Below are 17,000 nucleotides of genomic sequence, written 5' to 3'. Positions count from 1 at the left end.
GACTTTCGGCCTCCTCACACCGCATCCTCGGTCGGTGGCAGGCTCTCCCGCTTTTGCGACGCCTGGCTGCCACAGGTAAAAGACCGATGGGTGAGAGACATTCTATCTCAAGGTTACAGGATAGAGTTCAGCTCTCGTCCTCCGACTCGTTTCTTCAGAACATCTCCGCCCCCCGAAAGAGCCGATGCTCTTCTGCGGGCGGTGTGCACTCTGAAGGCGGAAGGAGTGGTGATCCCTGTTCCTCCTCAGCAACGGGGTCCCGGTTTTTACTCCAACTTGTTCGTGGTGCCAAAAAAGGACGGATCCTTCCGTCCTGTTCTGGACCTAAAACTGCTCAACAAGCATGTGAAAACCAGGCGGTTCCGGATGGAATCGCTCCGCTCCGTCATCGCCTCAATGTCCCAAGGAGACTTCCTAGCATCAATCGACATCAAAGATGCTTATCTCCACGTACCGATTGCACCAGAGCATCAGCGCTTCCTGCGTTTCGCCATAGGGGACGAACACCTTCAGTTCGTGGCACTGCCTTTTGGCCTGGCGACAGCCCCACGGGTCTTCACCAAGGTTATGGCAACAGTGGTGGCAATCCTACACTCTCAGGGACACTCGGTGATCCCTTACTTAGACGATCTGCTTGTCAAGGCACCCTCTCAAGGGGCATGCCAACACAGCCTGAACATCGCTCTGGAGACTCTCCAGAGTTTCGGGTGGATCATCAATTTTCCAAAGTCAAATCTGACACCGGTCCAATCACTGACATATCTTGGCATGGAGTTTCATACTCTCTCAGCGATAGTGAAGCTTCCGCTGAACAAACAGCGTTCACTACAGACAGGGGTGCAATCTCTCCTTCAAGGCCAGTCACACCCCCTGAGGCGCCTCATGCACTTCCTAGGGAAGATGGTGGCAGCAATGGAGGCAGTTCCTTTTGCGCAGTTTCATCTGCGCCCACTTCAATGGGACATTCTCTGCAAATGGGACAGAAAGTCGACGTCCCTCGACAGGAACGTCTCCCTTTCGCGGGCAGCCAAGGCTTCCCTTCAGTGGTGGCTTCTCCCCACTTCTCTGTCGAAGGGGAAATCCTTCCTGCCCCCATCCTGGGCGGTGGTCACGACTGACGCGAGCCTGTCAGGGTGGGGAGCGGTCTTTCTCCACCACAGGGCTCAGGGTACTTGGACTCAGACAGAGTCCTCCCTTCAGATCAATGTTCTGGAGATAAGGGCAGTGTATCTTGCCCTAAAGGCGTTCCAGCCGTGGCTGGAAGGCAAACAGATCCGAATTCAGTCGGACAACTCCACAGCGGTGGCATACATCAACCACCAAGGCGGGACACGCAGTCGGCAAGCCTTCCAGGAAGTCCGGCGGATTCTGCTGTGGGTGGAAGCCACAGCCTCCACCATATCCGCAGTTCACATCCCGGGCGTAGAAAACTGGGAAGCAGACTTTCTCAGTCGCCAGGGCATGGACGCAGGGGAATGGTCCCTTCACCCGGACGTGTTTCAGGAGATCTGTTGCCGCTGGGGCATGCCGGACGTCGACCTAATGGCGTCCTGGCACAACAACAAGGTCCCGACATTCATGGCACGGTCTCAAGATCACAGAGCTCTGGCGGCAGACGCCTTAGTTCAGGATTGGTCGCAGTTTCAACTCCCTTATGTGTTTCCTCCTCTGGCACTGTTGCCCAGAGTGTTACGCAAGATCAGGGCCGACTGCCGCCGCGCCATCCTCGTCGCTCCAGACTGGCCGAGGAGGTCGTGGTACCCGGATCTGTGGCATCTCACGGTCGGCCAACCGTGGGCACTACCAGACCGACCAGACTTGCTTTCTCAAGGGCCGTTTTTCCATCTGAATTCTGCGGCCCTCAACCTGACTGTGTGGCCATTGAGTCCTGGATCCTAGCGTCTTCAGGGTTATCCCAAGAGGTCATTGCCACTATGAGACAGGCTAGGAAACCAACGTCCGCCAAGATCTACCACAGGACGTGGAAGATTTTCCTGTCGTGGTGCTCTGCTCAGGGTTTTTCTCCCTGGCCATTTACCTTGCCCACTTTTCTGTCCTTCCTTCAATCCGGATTGGAAAAGGGTTTGTCGCTCGGCTCCCTTAAGGGACAAGTCTCTGCGCTCTCTGTGTTTTTCCAGAAGCGCCTAGCCAGACTTCCACAGGTACGCACGTTCCTGCAGGGGGTTTGTCACATCGTCCCTCCTTACAAGCGTCCGTTAGAACCCTGGGATCTGAACAGGGTGCTGATGGCTCTTCAGAAACCACCGTTCGAGCCAATGAGGGATATTTCTCTCTCACGCCTTTCGCAGAAAGTGGTCTTCCTAGTAGCAGTCACTTCACTTCGGAGAGTGTCTGAGCTAGCAGCGTTGTCTTGCAAAGCCCCTTTCCTGGTGTTTCACCAGGACAAGGTGGTTCTGCGTCCGGTTCCGGAATTTCTCCCTAAGGTGGTATCCCCCTTTCATCTCAATCAGGATATCTCCTTACCCTCTTTTTGTCCTCATCCAGTTCACCAATGTGAAAAGGATTTGCACTTGTAGAATCTGAGTGCTGTCACCAGATCTAACATTTCTCGTACGGCGCCCCTGCGCCGCTCGGATGCACTCTTTGTCCTTGTCGCTGGCCAGCGTAAAGGGTCACAAGCTTCCAAATCAACCCTGGCTCGGTGGATCAAGGAACCAATTCTCGAAGCTTATCGTTCCTCGGGGCTTCCGGTTCCCTCAGGGCTGAAGGCCCATTCTACCAGGGCCGTGGGGGCGTCCTGGGCCTTGCGGCACCAGGCTACGGCTCAGCAGGTGTGTCAGGCGGCTACCTGGTCGAGCCTGCACACTTTCACGAAGCACTATCAGGTGCATACCTATGCTTCGGCAGATGCCAGCCTAGGTAGGCGAGTCCTTCAGGCGGCGGTTGCCCACCTGTAGGACGGAGCCGTTTACGGCTCTATTATGAGGTATTATTTACCCACCCAGGGACTGCTTTTGGACGTCTCAAGTGTCTGGGTCTCCCAATGGAGCGACAAAGAAGAAGGGAATTTTGTTTACTTACCGTAAATTCCTTTTCTTCTAGCTCCAATTGGGAGACCCAGCACCCGCCCCTGTTCCCTTCGGGCTGTTGTTCTTTGTGTACACATGTTGTTCATGTTGAATGGTTTCAGTTCTCCGATATTCCTTCGGATTGAATTTACTTTAAACCAATTTATAATTTTTTCCTCCTTCTTGCTTTTGCACCAAAACTGAGGAGCCCATGATGCACGGGGGGTGTATAGGCAGAAGGGGAGGGGCTTTACACTTTTAGTGTAATACTTTGTGTGGCCTCCGGAGGCATAGCTATACACCCAAGTGTCTGGGTCTCCCAATTGGAGCTAGAAGAAAAGGAATTTACGGTAAGTAAACAAAATTCCCTTCTTCTCCCTCAAAAAATAAGACTGCATATGGCTGTCAACGGATAAATAAAAAAAACATACGGCTGTTGGTGGAATTAAGGAAATAACAAAAGTGAAAAAAATTACCCAGGCTTTAAGGGGTTATATTTTAAAATGGTGGTTCTGTAGAAAATGTATATTATCTGGCATAATGTAAGCCCCTACTATACAGTTAGGTCCAGAAATATTTGGACAGTGACACAATTTTCGCGAGTTGGGCTCTGCATGCCACCACATTGGATTTGAAATGAAACCTCTACAACAGAATTCAAGTGCAGATTGTAACGTTTAATTTGAAGGTTTGAACAAAAATATCTGATAGAAATTGTAGGAATTGTACACATTTCTTTACAAACACTCCACATTTTAGGAGGTCAAAAGTAATTGGACAAATAAACCAAACCCAAACAAAATATTTTTATTTTCAATATTTTGTTGCGAATCCTTTGGAGGCAATCACTGCCTTAAGTCTGGAACCCATGGACATCACCAAACGCTGGGTTTCCTCCTTCTTAATGCTTTGCCAGGCCTTTACAGCCGCAGCCTTCAGGTCTTGCTTGTTTGTGGGTCTTTCAGTCTTAAGTCTGGATTTGAGCAAGTGAAATGCATGCTCAATTGGGTTAAGATCTGGTGATTGACTTGGCCATTGCAGAAGGTTCCACTTTTTTGCACTCATGAACTCCTGGGTAGCTTTGGCTGTATGCTTGGGGTCATTGTCCATCTGTACTATGAAGCGCCGTCCGATCAACTTTGCGGCATTTGGCTGAATCTGGGCTGAAAGTATATCCCGGTACACTTCAGAATTCATCCGGCTACTCTTGTCTGCTATGTCATCAATAAACACAAGTGACCCAGTGCCATTGAAAGCCATGCATGCCCATGCCATCACGTTGCCTCCACCATGTTTTACAGAGGATGTGGTGTGCCTTGGATCATGTGCCGTTCCCTTTCTTCTCCAAACTTTTTTCTTCCCATCATTCTGGTACAGGTTGATCTTTGTCTCATCTGTCCATAGAATACTTTTCCAGAACTGAGCTGGCTTCATGAGGTGTTTTTTAGCAAATTTAACTCTGGCCTGTCTATTTTTGGAATTGATGAATGGTTTGCATCTAGATGTGAACCCTTTGTATTTACTTTCATGGAGTCTTCTCTTTACTGTTGACTTAGAGACAGATACACCTACTTCACTGAGAGTGTTCTGGACTTCAGTTGATGTTGTGAACGGGTTCTTCTTCACCAAAGAAAGTATGCGGCGATCATCCACCACTGTTGTCATCCGTGGACGCCCAGGCCTTTTTGAGTTCCCAAGCTCACCAGTCAATTCCTTTTTTCTCAGAATGTACCCGACTGTTGATTTTGCTACTCCAAGCATGTCTGCTATCTCTCTGATGGATTTTTTCTTTTTTTTCAGCCTCAGGATGTTCTGCTTCACCTCAATTGAGAGTTCCTTAGACCGCATATTGTCTGGTCACAGCAACAGCTTCCAAATGCAAAACCACACACCTGTAATCAACCCCAGACCTTTTAACTACTTCATTGATTACAGGTTAATGAGGGAGACGCCTTCAGAGTTAATTGCAGCCCTTAGAGTCCCTTGTCCAATTACTTTTGGTCCCTTGAAAAAGAGGAGGCTATGCATTACAGAGCTATGATTCCTAAACCCCTTCTCCGATTTGGATGTGAAAACTCTCATATTGCAGCTGGGAGTGTGCACTTTCAGCCCATATTATATATATATAATTGTATTTCTGAACATGTTTTTGTAAACAGCTAAAATAACAAAACTTGTGTCACTGTCCAAATATTTCTGGACCTAACTGTACATTGGACCTCACCTGGGATCTGTCTAAACACACTCAGCCTGTAGCCTCTTGCCCCATTAATAAACTGATAATCATCCAATAACTATATTAATGAACTGATTAGTGTACAGTGTCCATAAATAACGGTTTCTATTCTTATATGTTCTGGTTTGATGAGCGCGTGTTCATAAAACTCAATTTTCAGACGATTGTTTAATTCTCAGATGACAATCGATTTACTGGAACGTCTTGCACTCGCATCTGCATTGCACACTCAATAAGAAGATGTCTCTCTTCGCCTCTGTAATTCCACTTTTGCTTTATTTTACAGCTGGATAATCTTGTTGTCGATGCTGCTAAAGAAAAGCGAGACATGGAGCTTAAACATTCAACAATTCAGCAAAAGGTAAGTGTTTACTGAAGCAAATCTGTATGTTCTGACGATGCAGGATATTAGTATGTGAAGGGTGATTGTCTTTTCCTTGTGTTGGAGCTCCGATTAAGGTCATGGTTGCAGTGAAATAGATCCTTCATTGAATTATTTATGTGGTGCGAGACCACGGCTGAAAGCTCTGAATACAAAGATATTTACAATATGTGGTACATTTACTTTACGTAATGGGAGTAATTAACATTTCTGTTATGTAAATATCAGTATGGAAGGATTTCTGCCATACAGCACTATTTTCTTTTCCTAGTGACTGACACCTGAGCAGAACCAAACAGTGGAGCCCATCTGGTGATGGCTCTGGCAGAGCATTGTGCCAATTATTAAAGCGGTGGATCACTACTCTGCAATAGTGGCCACATCCCAGTAAAACTAATAGGGAAGGCTTTTTTCAAGTACCTTGTTAAGCCAATTCTGCCTCTGAGCGGCGCTATTGGGGTCCGCTCATCCCCATGAATTGACCCAAACCCCCCTCGCCTCCCTTGGGCTCCATGACCTCTGAGATCCGGTGATTTCACATCAACAACTTCCAGTTGACCAGACATCGAGCCCAGCCCCAGTCTTCCTGAGTAACTGGGCTGTGGGCGGAGTTTCACTGCTCATCACGGCCCAGCGTCAAAGCACAGCATGCCACGCGTTCTCTTTCACTGCAGCATGCCACAACCAGGAGCGATGCTGGGCTGTGATGAGCAGTGAAACTTCGCCCACAGCTCAGTCACTCAGGGAGACTGGGGCCACCTCGGTGATGTCAGGTCAACTGGAAGTTGACATGACATCACCAGATCTCAGAGGTCACAGAGCCTGGGGGGGTCAGTTCATGGGGAAGAGCAGACCACAATAGCGCCACTCAGAAGCAAAATTGGCTGAACAAGGTATTTAGAAAAATCCTTCCCTATGAGTTTTACTGAGATGTGTCCACTATTGCAGAGTAGTGAACTACCCCTTTAAGAAAGGCATATCTAAATGGAATCTAAAGCTAGTTATACAAATTAGATAGCTGTCGACTGAACAATGATTTTGGCCGATCATTTGTCCAACAGCTATCTCCTGAGATACTCGGCCGAGCGATTGCTTCAGCGTTTTCTATGAGAAATCCACTGACTGACGTAAAGGTCCAGTCACACTAAGCAACTTACCAGCGATCCCAACAACGATAGGGATCGCTGGTAAGTTGCTAGGAGGTTGCTGGTGAGATGTCACACTGCGACGCTCCAGCGATCCCACCAGCAACCTGACCTGGCAGGGATCGCTGGAGCGTGGCTACACGAGTTGCTGGTGAGCTCACCAGCAACCAGTGTCCCAGCCCCCAGCCAGCAGCGCCGCGTGGAAGATGCTGCGCTTGGTAACTAAGGTAAATATCGGGTAACCAACCCGATATTTACCTTGGTTACCAGCGCACGGAGCTACACGTGCAGAGAACAGGGAGCAGCGCACACTGAGCGCTGGCTCCCTGCTCTCCTAGTTACAGCACACATCGGGTTAATTACCCGATGTGTGCTGCAGCTAAATGTGCACAGAGCAGGGAGCAGCGCACACCGCTTAGCGCTGGCTCCCTGCTCTCCTAGCTACAGCACACATTGGGTTAATTAACCCGATGTGTCCTGCAGCTACATGTGCACAGAGCAGGAGCCGGCACTGACAGTGAGAGCGGCGGAGGCTGGTAACAAAGGTAAATATCGGGTAACCAAGGACAGGGCTTCTTGGTTACCCGATGTTTACTGTGGTTACCAGCCTCCGCAGAAGCCGGCTCCCGCTGCCTGCACATTTAGTTGTTGCTGTCTCGCTGTCACACACAGCGATCTGTGCTTCACAGCGGGACAGCAACAACTAAAAAATGGCCCAGGACATTCAGCAACAACCAACGACCTCACAGCAGGGGCCAGGTTGTTGCTGGATGTCACACACAGCAACATCGCTAGCAACGTCACAAAAGTTGTTCGTTAGCAGCGATGTTGCTAGCGATGTTGCTTAGTGTGACGGGGCCTTTAGCCGGCGACTTATCTCAGGGAGAACAATATAAGTAACATTTCTGCAAACCATCAGTCGGATTGTGCATCTATGCACATTAGACTGTCAATCAAGCCCATCGATATTGGTTCAAGGTAGTGTTCCCCACCTCCAGTTCTGGAGAGTGACGATCACATCATGTTTTCAAGATTTTCTTATTATCCAAGTGATAATTCCATCACCTGTGTAATAAGAAAATCCTGAAAACATGATCTGTTAGTGAATCTTTCGGACTGGAGTTAGGGAACACTGCTATACTATGTACTGTATATGGGCCTTAAGACCCAGGCAGAAATTGAGAAGGCTGGTGTTATGTACGTCTGTCATGAAACTGTAAACTTTAGCACCGTTTGATTTACAGGCAGTTTCTCTGCACATTCAACATTGATGTGGTCTGTGGTCATAAATCAGCTGAGAGGAGCTCAGAAAACAACAGATAAGGGTTAAAAAATAACTCTCATAGCCGCCTAACTGACGGATTCTCAGATAACTCGTTTTTATTATTATTACTACATATTAGGATAGGATCTTGGAGATGGGAATGCACCTTTAGGTTACACACCCTCTTTACAAAGCTTCACCCACTTTTAGAAAACATTTTGAGCCAGTGTAAAAAGGCAAAAAGCAACAAAATGTTAAAGGGAACCTGTCAGGTGCAATTTGCTCCCAGAAACACAAGCAGTTCTGGGTGCATCTTGCTAATCCCTGTCTAACCGTCCCTGCATCTAGTAGCATAGATAAAGATCTTTAGAAAAGAAGGGAATTTTGTTTACTTACCGTAAATTCCTTTTCTTCTAGCTCCAATTGGGAGACCCAGACAATTGGGTGTATAGCTATTGCCTCTGGAGGCCACACAAAGTATTACACTTAAAAGTGTAAGGCCCCTCCCCTTCTGGCTATACACCCCCAGTGGGATCACTGGCTCACCAGTTTTAGTGCCAAAGCAAGAAGGAGGAAAGCCAATAACTGGTTTAAAGACCAATTCAATCCGAGGAAACATCGGAGAACTGAACCATACCACATGAACAACATGTGTACCCGAAAAAACAGAAAAACCCCGAGAAAACAGGGCGGGTGCTGGGTCTCCCAATTGGAGCTAGAAGAAAAGGAATTTACGGTAAGTAAACAAAATTCCCTTCTTCTTTGTCGCTCCATTGGGAGACCCAGACAATTGGGATGTCCAAAAGCAATCCCTGGGTGGGTAAAAGAATACCTCATGATAGGGCCGTCAAACGGCCCTCTCCTACAGGTGGCCAACCGCCGCCTGAATGACTTATCTACCTAGGCTGGCGTCTGCCGAAGCGTAGGTATGCATCTGATAATGCTTGGTAAAAGTAAGTAGACTCGACCAGGTGGGTGCCTGACACACCTGCTGAGCCGTAGCCTGGTGCCGTAATGCCCAGGATGCACCCACGGCTCTGGTAGAATGGGCCTTCGGCCTTGAGAGAACCAGAAGCCCAGTAGAACTGTAGGTTTCAAGAATTGGTTCCTCGAGCCCCCGAGCAAGGGTGGATCTGGAAGCTTGCGACTGTTTACGCCGACCAGCGACAAGGACAAAGAGTGCATCCGGGTGGCGCAGGAGCGCCATGCGGGAAGTAGAACCTGAGTGCTCTCACCAGAACCAACAGATGCAAATCTTTCTGAAATTGATGGACTGGACGAGGACACAAAGAAGGTGAGGTGATATCCTGATTGATATGAAAATGGGATACCACCTTAGGGAGAAATTCCGGAACCGGACGCAGAACTACCCTGTCCTGGTGAAGGACCAGGAAGGGAGTTTGTATGAGAGCGTTGCTAGCTCGGAAACTCTCCTAAGAGACGAGACCGTTACTAGAAGGCCACTTCCCGTGAAAAACGGGAAGGGAGACATCCTTCAAAGGCTCGAAAGGCGGCATCTGGAGAGCAATTAGAACCTTGTTCAGATCTCAGGGCTCTAACGGCCGCTTGTACGGAGTGCTGAGAAGACAAACTCCCCGTAGGAACGTGCGTACCTGAGGAAGTCGTCGTTTCTGAAAAAATACAGATAGCGCTGAGACTTGTCCCTAAAGGGAACTGAGCGACAACCCATTTTCCTACCTAGATTGCAGGAAGGAAGGAAACATAGACGATGCAACCGGCCAGGGAGAAACACCCTGCGCCGAGCACCGAGATAAGAACATCTTCCACGTCCTGTGGTCAATCTTGGCGGACGTTGGTATGCTAGCCTGTCTCATGGTGGCAACCACGTCCTGAGGTAATCCTGACGACACTAGGTTCCAGGACTCAATGCCACACCATCCGGTTGAGGGCCGTAGAATTCAAATGGAAGAATGGCCCTTGAGACAGCCAGTCTGATTGGTCTGGTAGTGCCCCCGGTTAGCCTACCGTGAGGCACCACAGAACCGAGTACCACAACATCCTCGGCCAATTTGTAGCGACGAGGATGGCGCGGCCGCAGTCGGTCTTGATCTAGCGCAGTACTCTGGGCAACAATGCCAGAGGTGGCACCTAAGGTAGCTGGAACTGCGACCAATGCTGAACTAAGGCGTTTGCCGCCAGAGCTCGATGATTGTGAAACCGTGCCATGAAGCTGGCACATTGTTGTTGTGCCGTGACGCCATTAGATCGACGTCCGGCCTCTGTCAGCGGCGCCAGATCTCCTGAAACCCGTCCGGGTGAGGAGACCATACTCTTTCGGCCACACCTCAGCGACTTAGGAAGTCAGCTTCCTAGTTTCCACACTTGGTATGCCACCGCTGTGGAGCTGTCCGACTGAAGTCGGATATGCTTGCTTTCCAGCCGCTGTTGGAAGGATTGTAGGGCAAGATACACTGCTCTGTGTTCAAGAACATTGATCTGAAGAGTGGACTCTTGCTGAGTCCACGTACCCTGAGCGCTGTAGTGGAGAAAAACTGCTCCCCACCCTGATAGACTCGCGTCTGTCGTAACTATCGCCCAGGACGGGGATAGGAAGGACCTTCTTTTTGACCAAGAGGTGAGAAGAAGCCACCACCGTAGAGATTCCTTGGCCGCCTGAGAAAGAACGACGACTCTGTTGAGTGACGTCGACTCCTCGTCCCATTGGCGGAGAATGTCCCATTGTAGTGGACGCAGTAAAACTGCGCGAAAGGAACTGCCTCCATTGCTACCATCTTACGTAGGAAGTGCATGAGGCGTCTCAATGTGTGCGACTGGTTCTTAAAGAAGAGCTTGCAGCCCGTAGTGAATGCTGTTTGTCTAGCGGCAGCTTCACTATCGCTGAGAGAGTAAGAAACTCTATGCCTAGATATGTTATCGATAGGGTCGGGGTCGGATCTGACTTTAAAAAGTTGATGATCCACCCAAAACTCTAGAGAGTCTCCAGCGCAACGTTCGGGCAGTGTTGGCATGTTTCCTAAGAGAGTGCCTTGACAAGTAGATCGTCTAAATACGGGACCACAGAGTGACCCTGAGAGTGCAGGACTGTGACTACTGCTGCCCTGACCTTGGCGAAGACCAGTTGGACTGTCGCTAGCCGGAAGGTAGAGCTACGAACAGAGGGTGTTCGCCTCCTATAACGAAGCGTAGAAACGCTAGTGCTCTGGATCAATCGGCACGTGTGGATAAGCATCCTTGATGCCTAATGATGCTAGGAAATATCCTTGGGACCTTGAGGCGATGACATGGCGGAGGGATTCCATCCGGAACCGCCTGGTGTCCACGAGCTTGCTGAGCATTTTTAGATCCAGAACGGGACGGAACGGCCCGTTGTTATAGGTACCGCAAAGAATTTGGGGTAAAAACCGTGACCTTGTTCCTGAAGAGGAACGGGGGTCATCACTCTTTCTGCCTATAGAGTGCACCCTGTTTGCAGAAGAGCAGCGGCCCGGCCGGGAGGTGGAGAAATTCTGAAGAATCGAGTTGGAGGACGAGAAGTGAGCTCTATCCTGTACCCGTGAGACAGAATGTCTCACACTCAATGGTCATTGACCTATGGCAGCTAAATATCGCCAAGGCGGGAGAGCCTGCTACCGACCGAGGCCGCAAGTCATGAGGAAGCCGCCTTGGAAGCGGGTTTTCAGACTGTCGCTTTTTTGGGCGAGACTGAGCCCGCTAAGAATCTTAGCTCCTCTGATCCTTTTGAGTCCACATTGGACGAGGAAAAATGGGACCTGCCCGAGCCTCGAAAAGGCCGAAAACCCCGACTGCCTCTTGCTCTGTTGGGGTTTGTTGTGTCCGGGCTGAGGAAAGGATGAATCCTTACCCCTGGACTGTTTGATGGTTACATCCAACGCTCACCAAACAGTCGGTCAGCAGAAAAAGGCAACTGGTTAGGCAACCTTTTTTGGAAGCAGAATCTGCCTTCCATTCACTTAACGAGCAGACCAGGCTCTGCTTAAAAACACGGAGTAGCGGAGGCTACCGCCGCACGGTTCGCAGAGTCCAGGACAACCTGAATCGCGTAAGAAACAAATGCAGACATTTGAGAGGTTAAGGATGCCACCTGCGGCACAGATGTACGTGTAACCGTGTCAATCTGTGTAAGACAAGCTGAAATAGCTTGGAGTGCCCCAAGGGAGAGAATGCCGGAGCCAACGGTGCGCCGACAGCCTCATAGATGGCTTTCGACCAGAGATCCATCTGTCTGTCAGTGGCATCTTTGAGTTTGCAGTTCCATCTCCCACTGCAACTATGGATCTAGCTACAAGCCTGGAGATTGGAGGATGCCGCTCGGGACATTGGGTCCAGTCCTTGACCAAGTCAGGGGACAGGGATAACGTGTATCCTAAGCCGTTTGGAGAAGCGCATATCTGGATAAGCGTGGTGTTCCTGGACTGCCTCTCTGAAGGCAGAGTGGTCCAGAAAAATACGTGAAGCTGACTCCTCCACTGGAGGAGCTGTGAGAAATAACCCACATTCTATAGATGGACGCTATAAGATTATTTACTATGGCGTCACAATCAGGTGTATCCAGATTGAGAGCGGTCTCAGGATCAGAATCCTGAGCCGCTACTTCCGCCTCATTACACAGCGAGTCCTTCTGTTAGGACCCTGATGAAACCGAGGCCGCTCATAGCGAGCCCACTTAGGCTGTCTGGGACTGACGTCCGTGCAGAGCCGTGACTCTGGGATGCGTGTGACATTCCCGGAGCTGTTAGTTATTCACACTGAGGGGGGCCATGGATCAATGATTCAACAGTGCCCATATTGTGAGAGACATGTCCGGACTGCTAGGCTTCTAGTATCATAGCCATAGTCTCAGAAAAACTGTCAGTAAATACTGCAGACACCGTCCTCATCCCCTGGCCATTAGTGCATACAATGGGAGTCTATGTACCTGCCGGCCGTATAGCCGTACATGCTGTACCAGCTGTATAGAAAAACATGTGGTTCTGCACCTTTGTTTTACACAGAGAATATGCTGATAACTCCTCCGCATAATCCAGGAGGGTATATACAACGTGCGACCAAACAGTGCAATGTATATAGTACAAGCATATCTATAAGTGCACTTCTGCACTAGTGGGGTTAGCACCACAGGTGCTGCTTAACGCCTGTTACAGCGATTGTGTGACTATCAGAATGCCAGGGTCTTCCACACTTGTCTCTGTATCGTACAGAAACTGACACTAATGGCTGCCGGTGTCCTTGTAGAGAAGGAAGCCGTGGGCGTGCCTGAGAGAGTGCGGGAATCCGGATTCACAGTGCACACAGTGAGAGGGGTGGAGTATGCAAAACATACTCCAGCTCTCAGCTCTGCTTATGCAGCGTCACGCCCCTACCCTGACTGTCAGGGCTGTGGGCGGTAACGAAGGGAGACTAGGCCCAGAAGCCGGGGACTCGAGTTAACAGCGCGGCCGCCGTAAAAGCGCGGGCCGCGCTGAAGTCCCCGGCGCACCACAAGTGCCAGCCGCGCCGCAGTTCCAGCGGCCGGCGCGACCGATTCATAGAAGTGGCCAGCGTCCCGCCCCTGGCAGGTCTGGGGGCGGGAACGAACGGAAGCAGGCCGCAAAAGCCGGGGACTCTAGTTATCAGCGCGGCCGCCGTAAAAGCGCGGGCCGCGCTGAAGTCCCCGGCGCACCACAAGTGCCAGCCGCGCCGCTGCCAGCGGCCGGCGCGACCGATTCCTGGAAGTGGCCAGCGTCCCGCCCCTCTCCTGACTGGCAGGTCTGGGGGCGGGAACGAACGGAAGCAGGCCGCAAAAGCCGGGGACTCTAGTTATCAGCGCGGCCGCCGTAAAAGCGCAGGCCGCGCTGAAGTCCCCGGCGCACTACAAGTGCCAGCCGCGCCGCAGTCCCAGCGGCCGGCGCGACCAATTCCCATAAGTGAGCCTGCTTCAGCAAAGCTGAATGAGGCCATGGCACAGGCGCCGCAGCGCTGATGTCCCCCGGCGCACTACAACACCCAGCATGCTGCGGTGTGAGCGCCAAATGCACGGGGACACAGAGTACCTTGAGGAAGCAGGGCCATGTCCCTGATGTACTCCGCTCCATCCAGCATCTTCTCCAGGGGCTGTAGATGGAGCACGGTCTCAGTGCCTGGAGACCGGTAAATCCCACTTCACCCAGAGCCCTGTAAAAAGGGATGGGGAAGGAATCAGCATGTGGGCTCCTGCCGCCGTACCCGCAATGGGTACCTCAACCTTACAAACACCTCCGACATACAGTGGGGTGAGAAGGGAGCATGCTGGGGACACTATATGTGTCCTCTTTTCTTCCATCCGACATAGTCAGCAGCTGCTGCTGACTAAAAAGTGGAGCTATGCGTGGATGTGTTGCCTCCTTCGCACAAAGCACAAAACTGGTGAGCCAGTGATCCCACTGGGGGTGTATAGCCAGAAGGGGAGGGGCCTTACACTTTTAAGTGTAATACTTTGTGTGGCCTCCAGAGGCAATAGCTATACACCCAATTGTCTGGGTCTCCCAATGGAGCGACAAAGAAACTATTTCTAAAGATCCTTTTATAATATAATAATGAGGCCAGCGACTAGTCGCAAGGGCGTTGGTTCCCTTGGCTAGTAGAGCTCTCACCTCTGCTGACACCACTGGTTTTTGGCTCAGTGTGCACGATCAGAACGTCCCCTGACTTCCGGTCATGCGCACTACACCAGTTTGAAGCTGGGGTGCGTACACCCAGCTTGATAGTACGCATGAGTAGAAGTCCAGGACTTCTGATCATGCGCACTGCACCGAAAACCAGTGTTGGGCACGGTGGCAACAGAGAACTGGGAGTGGACCATGCATCTGACACTGCGCATTCATTATCATGTTAGTATGCCCACTGGGGTGTGCTGCTTACATGCTAAGGGGACTGACTAGCCAAGGGAAGTAGCGCACTTGCGACAAGTCCCCGTGCTCATTAGCATGTAATAAAGGATCTTTTGAAATACTCCTCCTAAAGATCTCTTTATCTATGCTATTGGATACAGGGACAATTAGGCAGGGATTAGCAATTTGCACCCAGAACTTGCACCTGACAGCTTCCCTTTAAAAAAAATATCATGTCTAACCAGTCTAGAAACTTTTTTTTATATTTTTCTGGGCATGGAGGGGATTGTTCAAAAGCTTTGATTGGAAATGGTGAGTGGTAAAATTGAACCTGCATTTGCATAATGCATGACCAAATCATAAATACAGAAAGATTTTCTCATTTGTATTTTTACTACACGTTAAAGGGGAGAACATGAAGACAATAAGTTACTGGAAACACATCGGCAAGGGTGCCCATAACGAAGCACACATAACGAAGCACACAACTAATGAATATAAAAGGATTTCTTTAGAATAAATTGTCCTGAGATAGTAAATGGTATAATACCCTGCATAAATCTCCATGTATGTGCCACTGTGTATGTTATTTCATGTCCTCACTCTTCTGCTTCCCTTTCAGGGATTATCTGCTGATGACTCCAATTTGGAATGCAACGTTGATGCAGAGAATGGCATTGTTATGGAGGGATACCTGTTTAAACGAGCCAGCAATGCTTTCAAAACCTGGAACAGGTAATAACATGAGCACAAGGTGCATTGTGGTTGGACATGAATCACCAAATGAAGAGACTCTGACTTTGTAGGTACAGTTCACACTGGCTGAAAGAAGGCATCAGCACAGAACTATGAAATGCCACGTTTTCTTTTTTTTATGGCTTTAGCTGCAATCTTTTATTTCTGATGTCATGCCGCTGCTCTTATTTTGCATTTCACTCCTTCTCCTCCTTTTTTAGTATGTTTTAATCCTGCCCCATTTTTTCACATGACAGGAAAAAGCCAGACCACACCAGGTATCAACCAGCCTCTTCTCCCCCCTCCATGTGTTCCCTGTGGCACGCACCCCTCACTGTGAACCCTGTACTTAGATCACCTGCAATGGATGGATCTCATACTTGGAAAATAGATTTGATTATTTCCCTATATATTTTTTTTTTTAATTCAGCGACCCAGAGTGAATCTGAAGTGCTCTGGGTTCCTGTATTCTGTATTTGCGTGGTGTTTTACCTCTGGCTATTCCACTATAGTATTTTGCAGAGATGCCACCACTATTTTACTGACTTGAGCACAAAAGACCTCAATGAACAGCTACAAAAAATGACTTAATTGTAATTTGCCAGAGAATTTTGCATGAAGAACTTCCAAACCAGTTTCTAAATTTTTTTTTTTCATTCTTTCTTGGAAGCTCTCGTAAAATAGTCTCCATTGCATGTTGTCTTTTCCACAGGGTTGCATATTCTGCTTGTGCTTGCAGCAAATCTTTTCTTGGGGAACCTGTCAGCAGGTTTTTGCTATTTAACCTGAGAACATAACTGGGCAGAGACCCTGATTCCAGCTATGTCAGTTACTCGACTACTTGTTGTAGTTTTGATACAAATCAGTGTTTTATCAGTAGGAGATTATCACTAGAGGACTTGTTGGGTCATGCCATGTAGTCCTCATGAGCTGTGTAACTCTGCCCCCACCATTGATAAGCAGCTTTCTGTCACTATACGTTGGCAGATTTCTGTGTACAATCAGTGGTGAGGGGAGGTCATCTAGATCTGCAGTAGAAAATATAGTGGTTTTAGCAACATTTCACCAAGTCACTCAGTTTGTGATAAATCGCTGGAATCTGGGTCTCTGTCCCTATTTCATTCTGCTCTAAAATTACATAGCAAAATCCTAGTGACAAATTCCTTTTTATCTTTTATGTTACTAATACACAGTTACCTGAAATCTTGCATTACATGGAAATATTCATTCATTACAAAGTTTGCACAGTTTTAATTATTAGCCGATGTTGTCATTTAATTTTCCTGGACTGCTGGATGGTAGAAATGCCAAGAATTCCAAACAATCCAGATATATATAATATAATAAAATATATTTTTTCA

At 49.1% G+C, this 17,000-nt stretch overlaps 1 protein-coding gene across 4 annotated transcripts in view; it reads left to right on the top strand.

Moving 5' to 3' along the window:
- The window catches only part of ACAP2 (ArfGAP with coiled-coil, ankyrin repeat and PH domains 2), a 186,691-nt gene that overhangs the window by 86,524 nt on the left and 83,167 nt on the right, over positions 1-17,000 (top strand). For 2 of the 4 annotated variants that reach the window (XM_075340519.1, XM_075340521.1), the window contains exons 9-11: positions 5,552-5,626; positions 15,527-15,639; positions 15,897-15,917. In XM_075340519.1, coding sequence (XP_075196634.1) covers positions 5,552-5,626; positions 15,527-15,639; positions 15,897-15,917 — 209 coding nt within the window. The remainder of the gene's footprint in view (positions 1-5,551; positions 5,627-15,526; positions 15,640-15,896; positions 15,918-17,000) is intronic. The other 2 variants (XM_075340520.1, XM_075340523.1) reach the window with 1 other exon arrangement.

The sequence above is a fragment of the Anomaloglossus baeobatrachus genome, chromosome 3 (assembly GCF_048569485.1).
Source record: "Anomaloglossus baeobatrachus isolate aAnoBae1 chromosome 3, aAnoBae1.hap1, whole genome shotgun sequence".
In the NCBI taxonomy this organism is placed as follows: Eukaryota; Metazoa; Chordata; class Amphibia; order Anura; family Aromobatidae; genus Anomaloglossus; species Anomaloglossus baeobatrachus.
The sequence above is the reverse complement of the archived record's forward strand: the minus strand, read 5'-3'. Positions and strand labels throughout refer to the sequence as shown.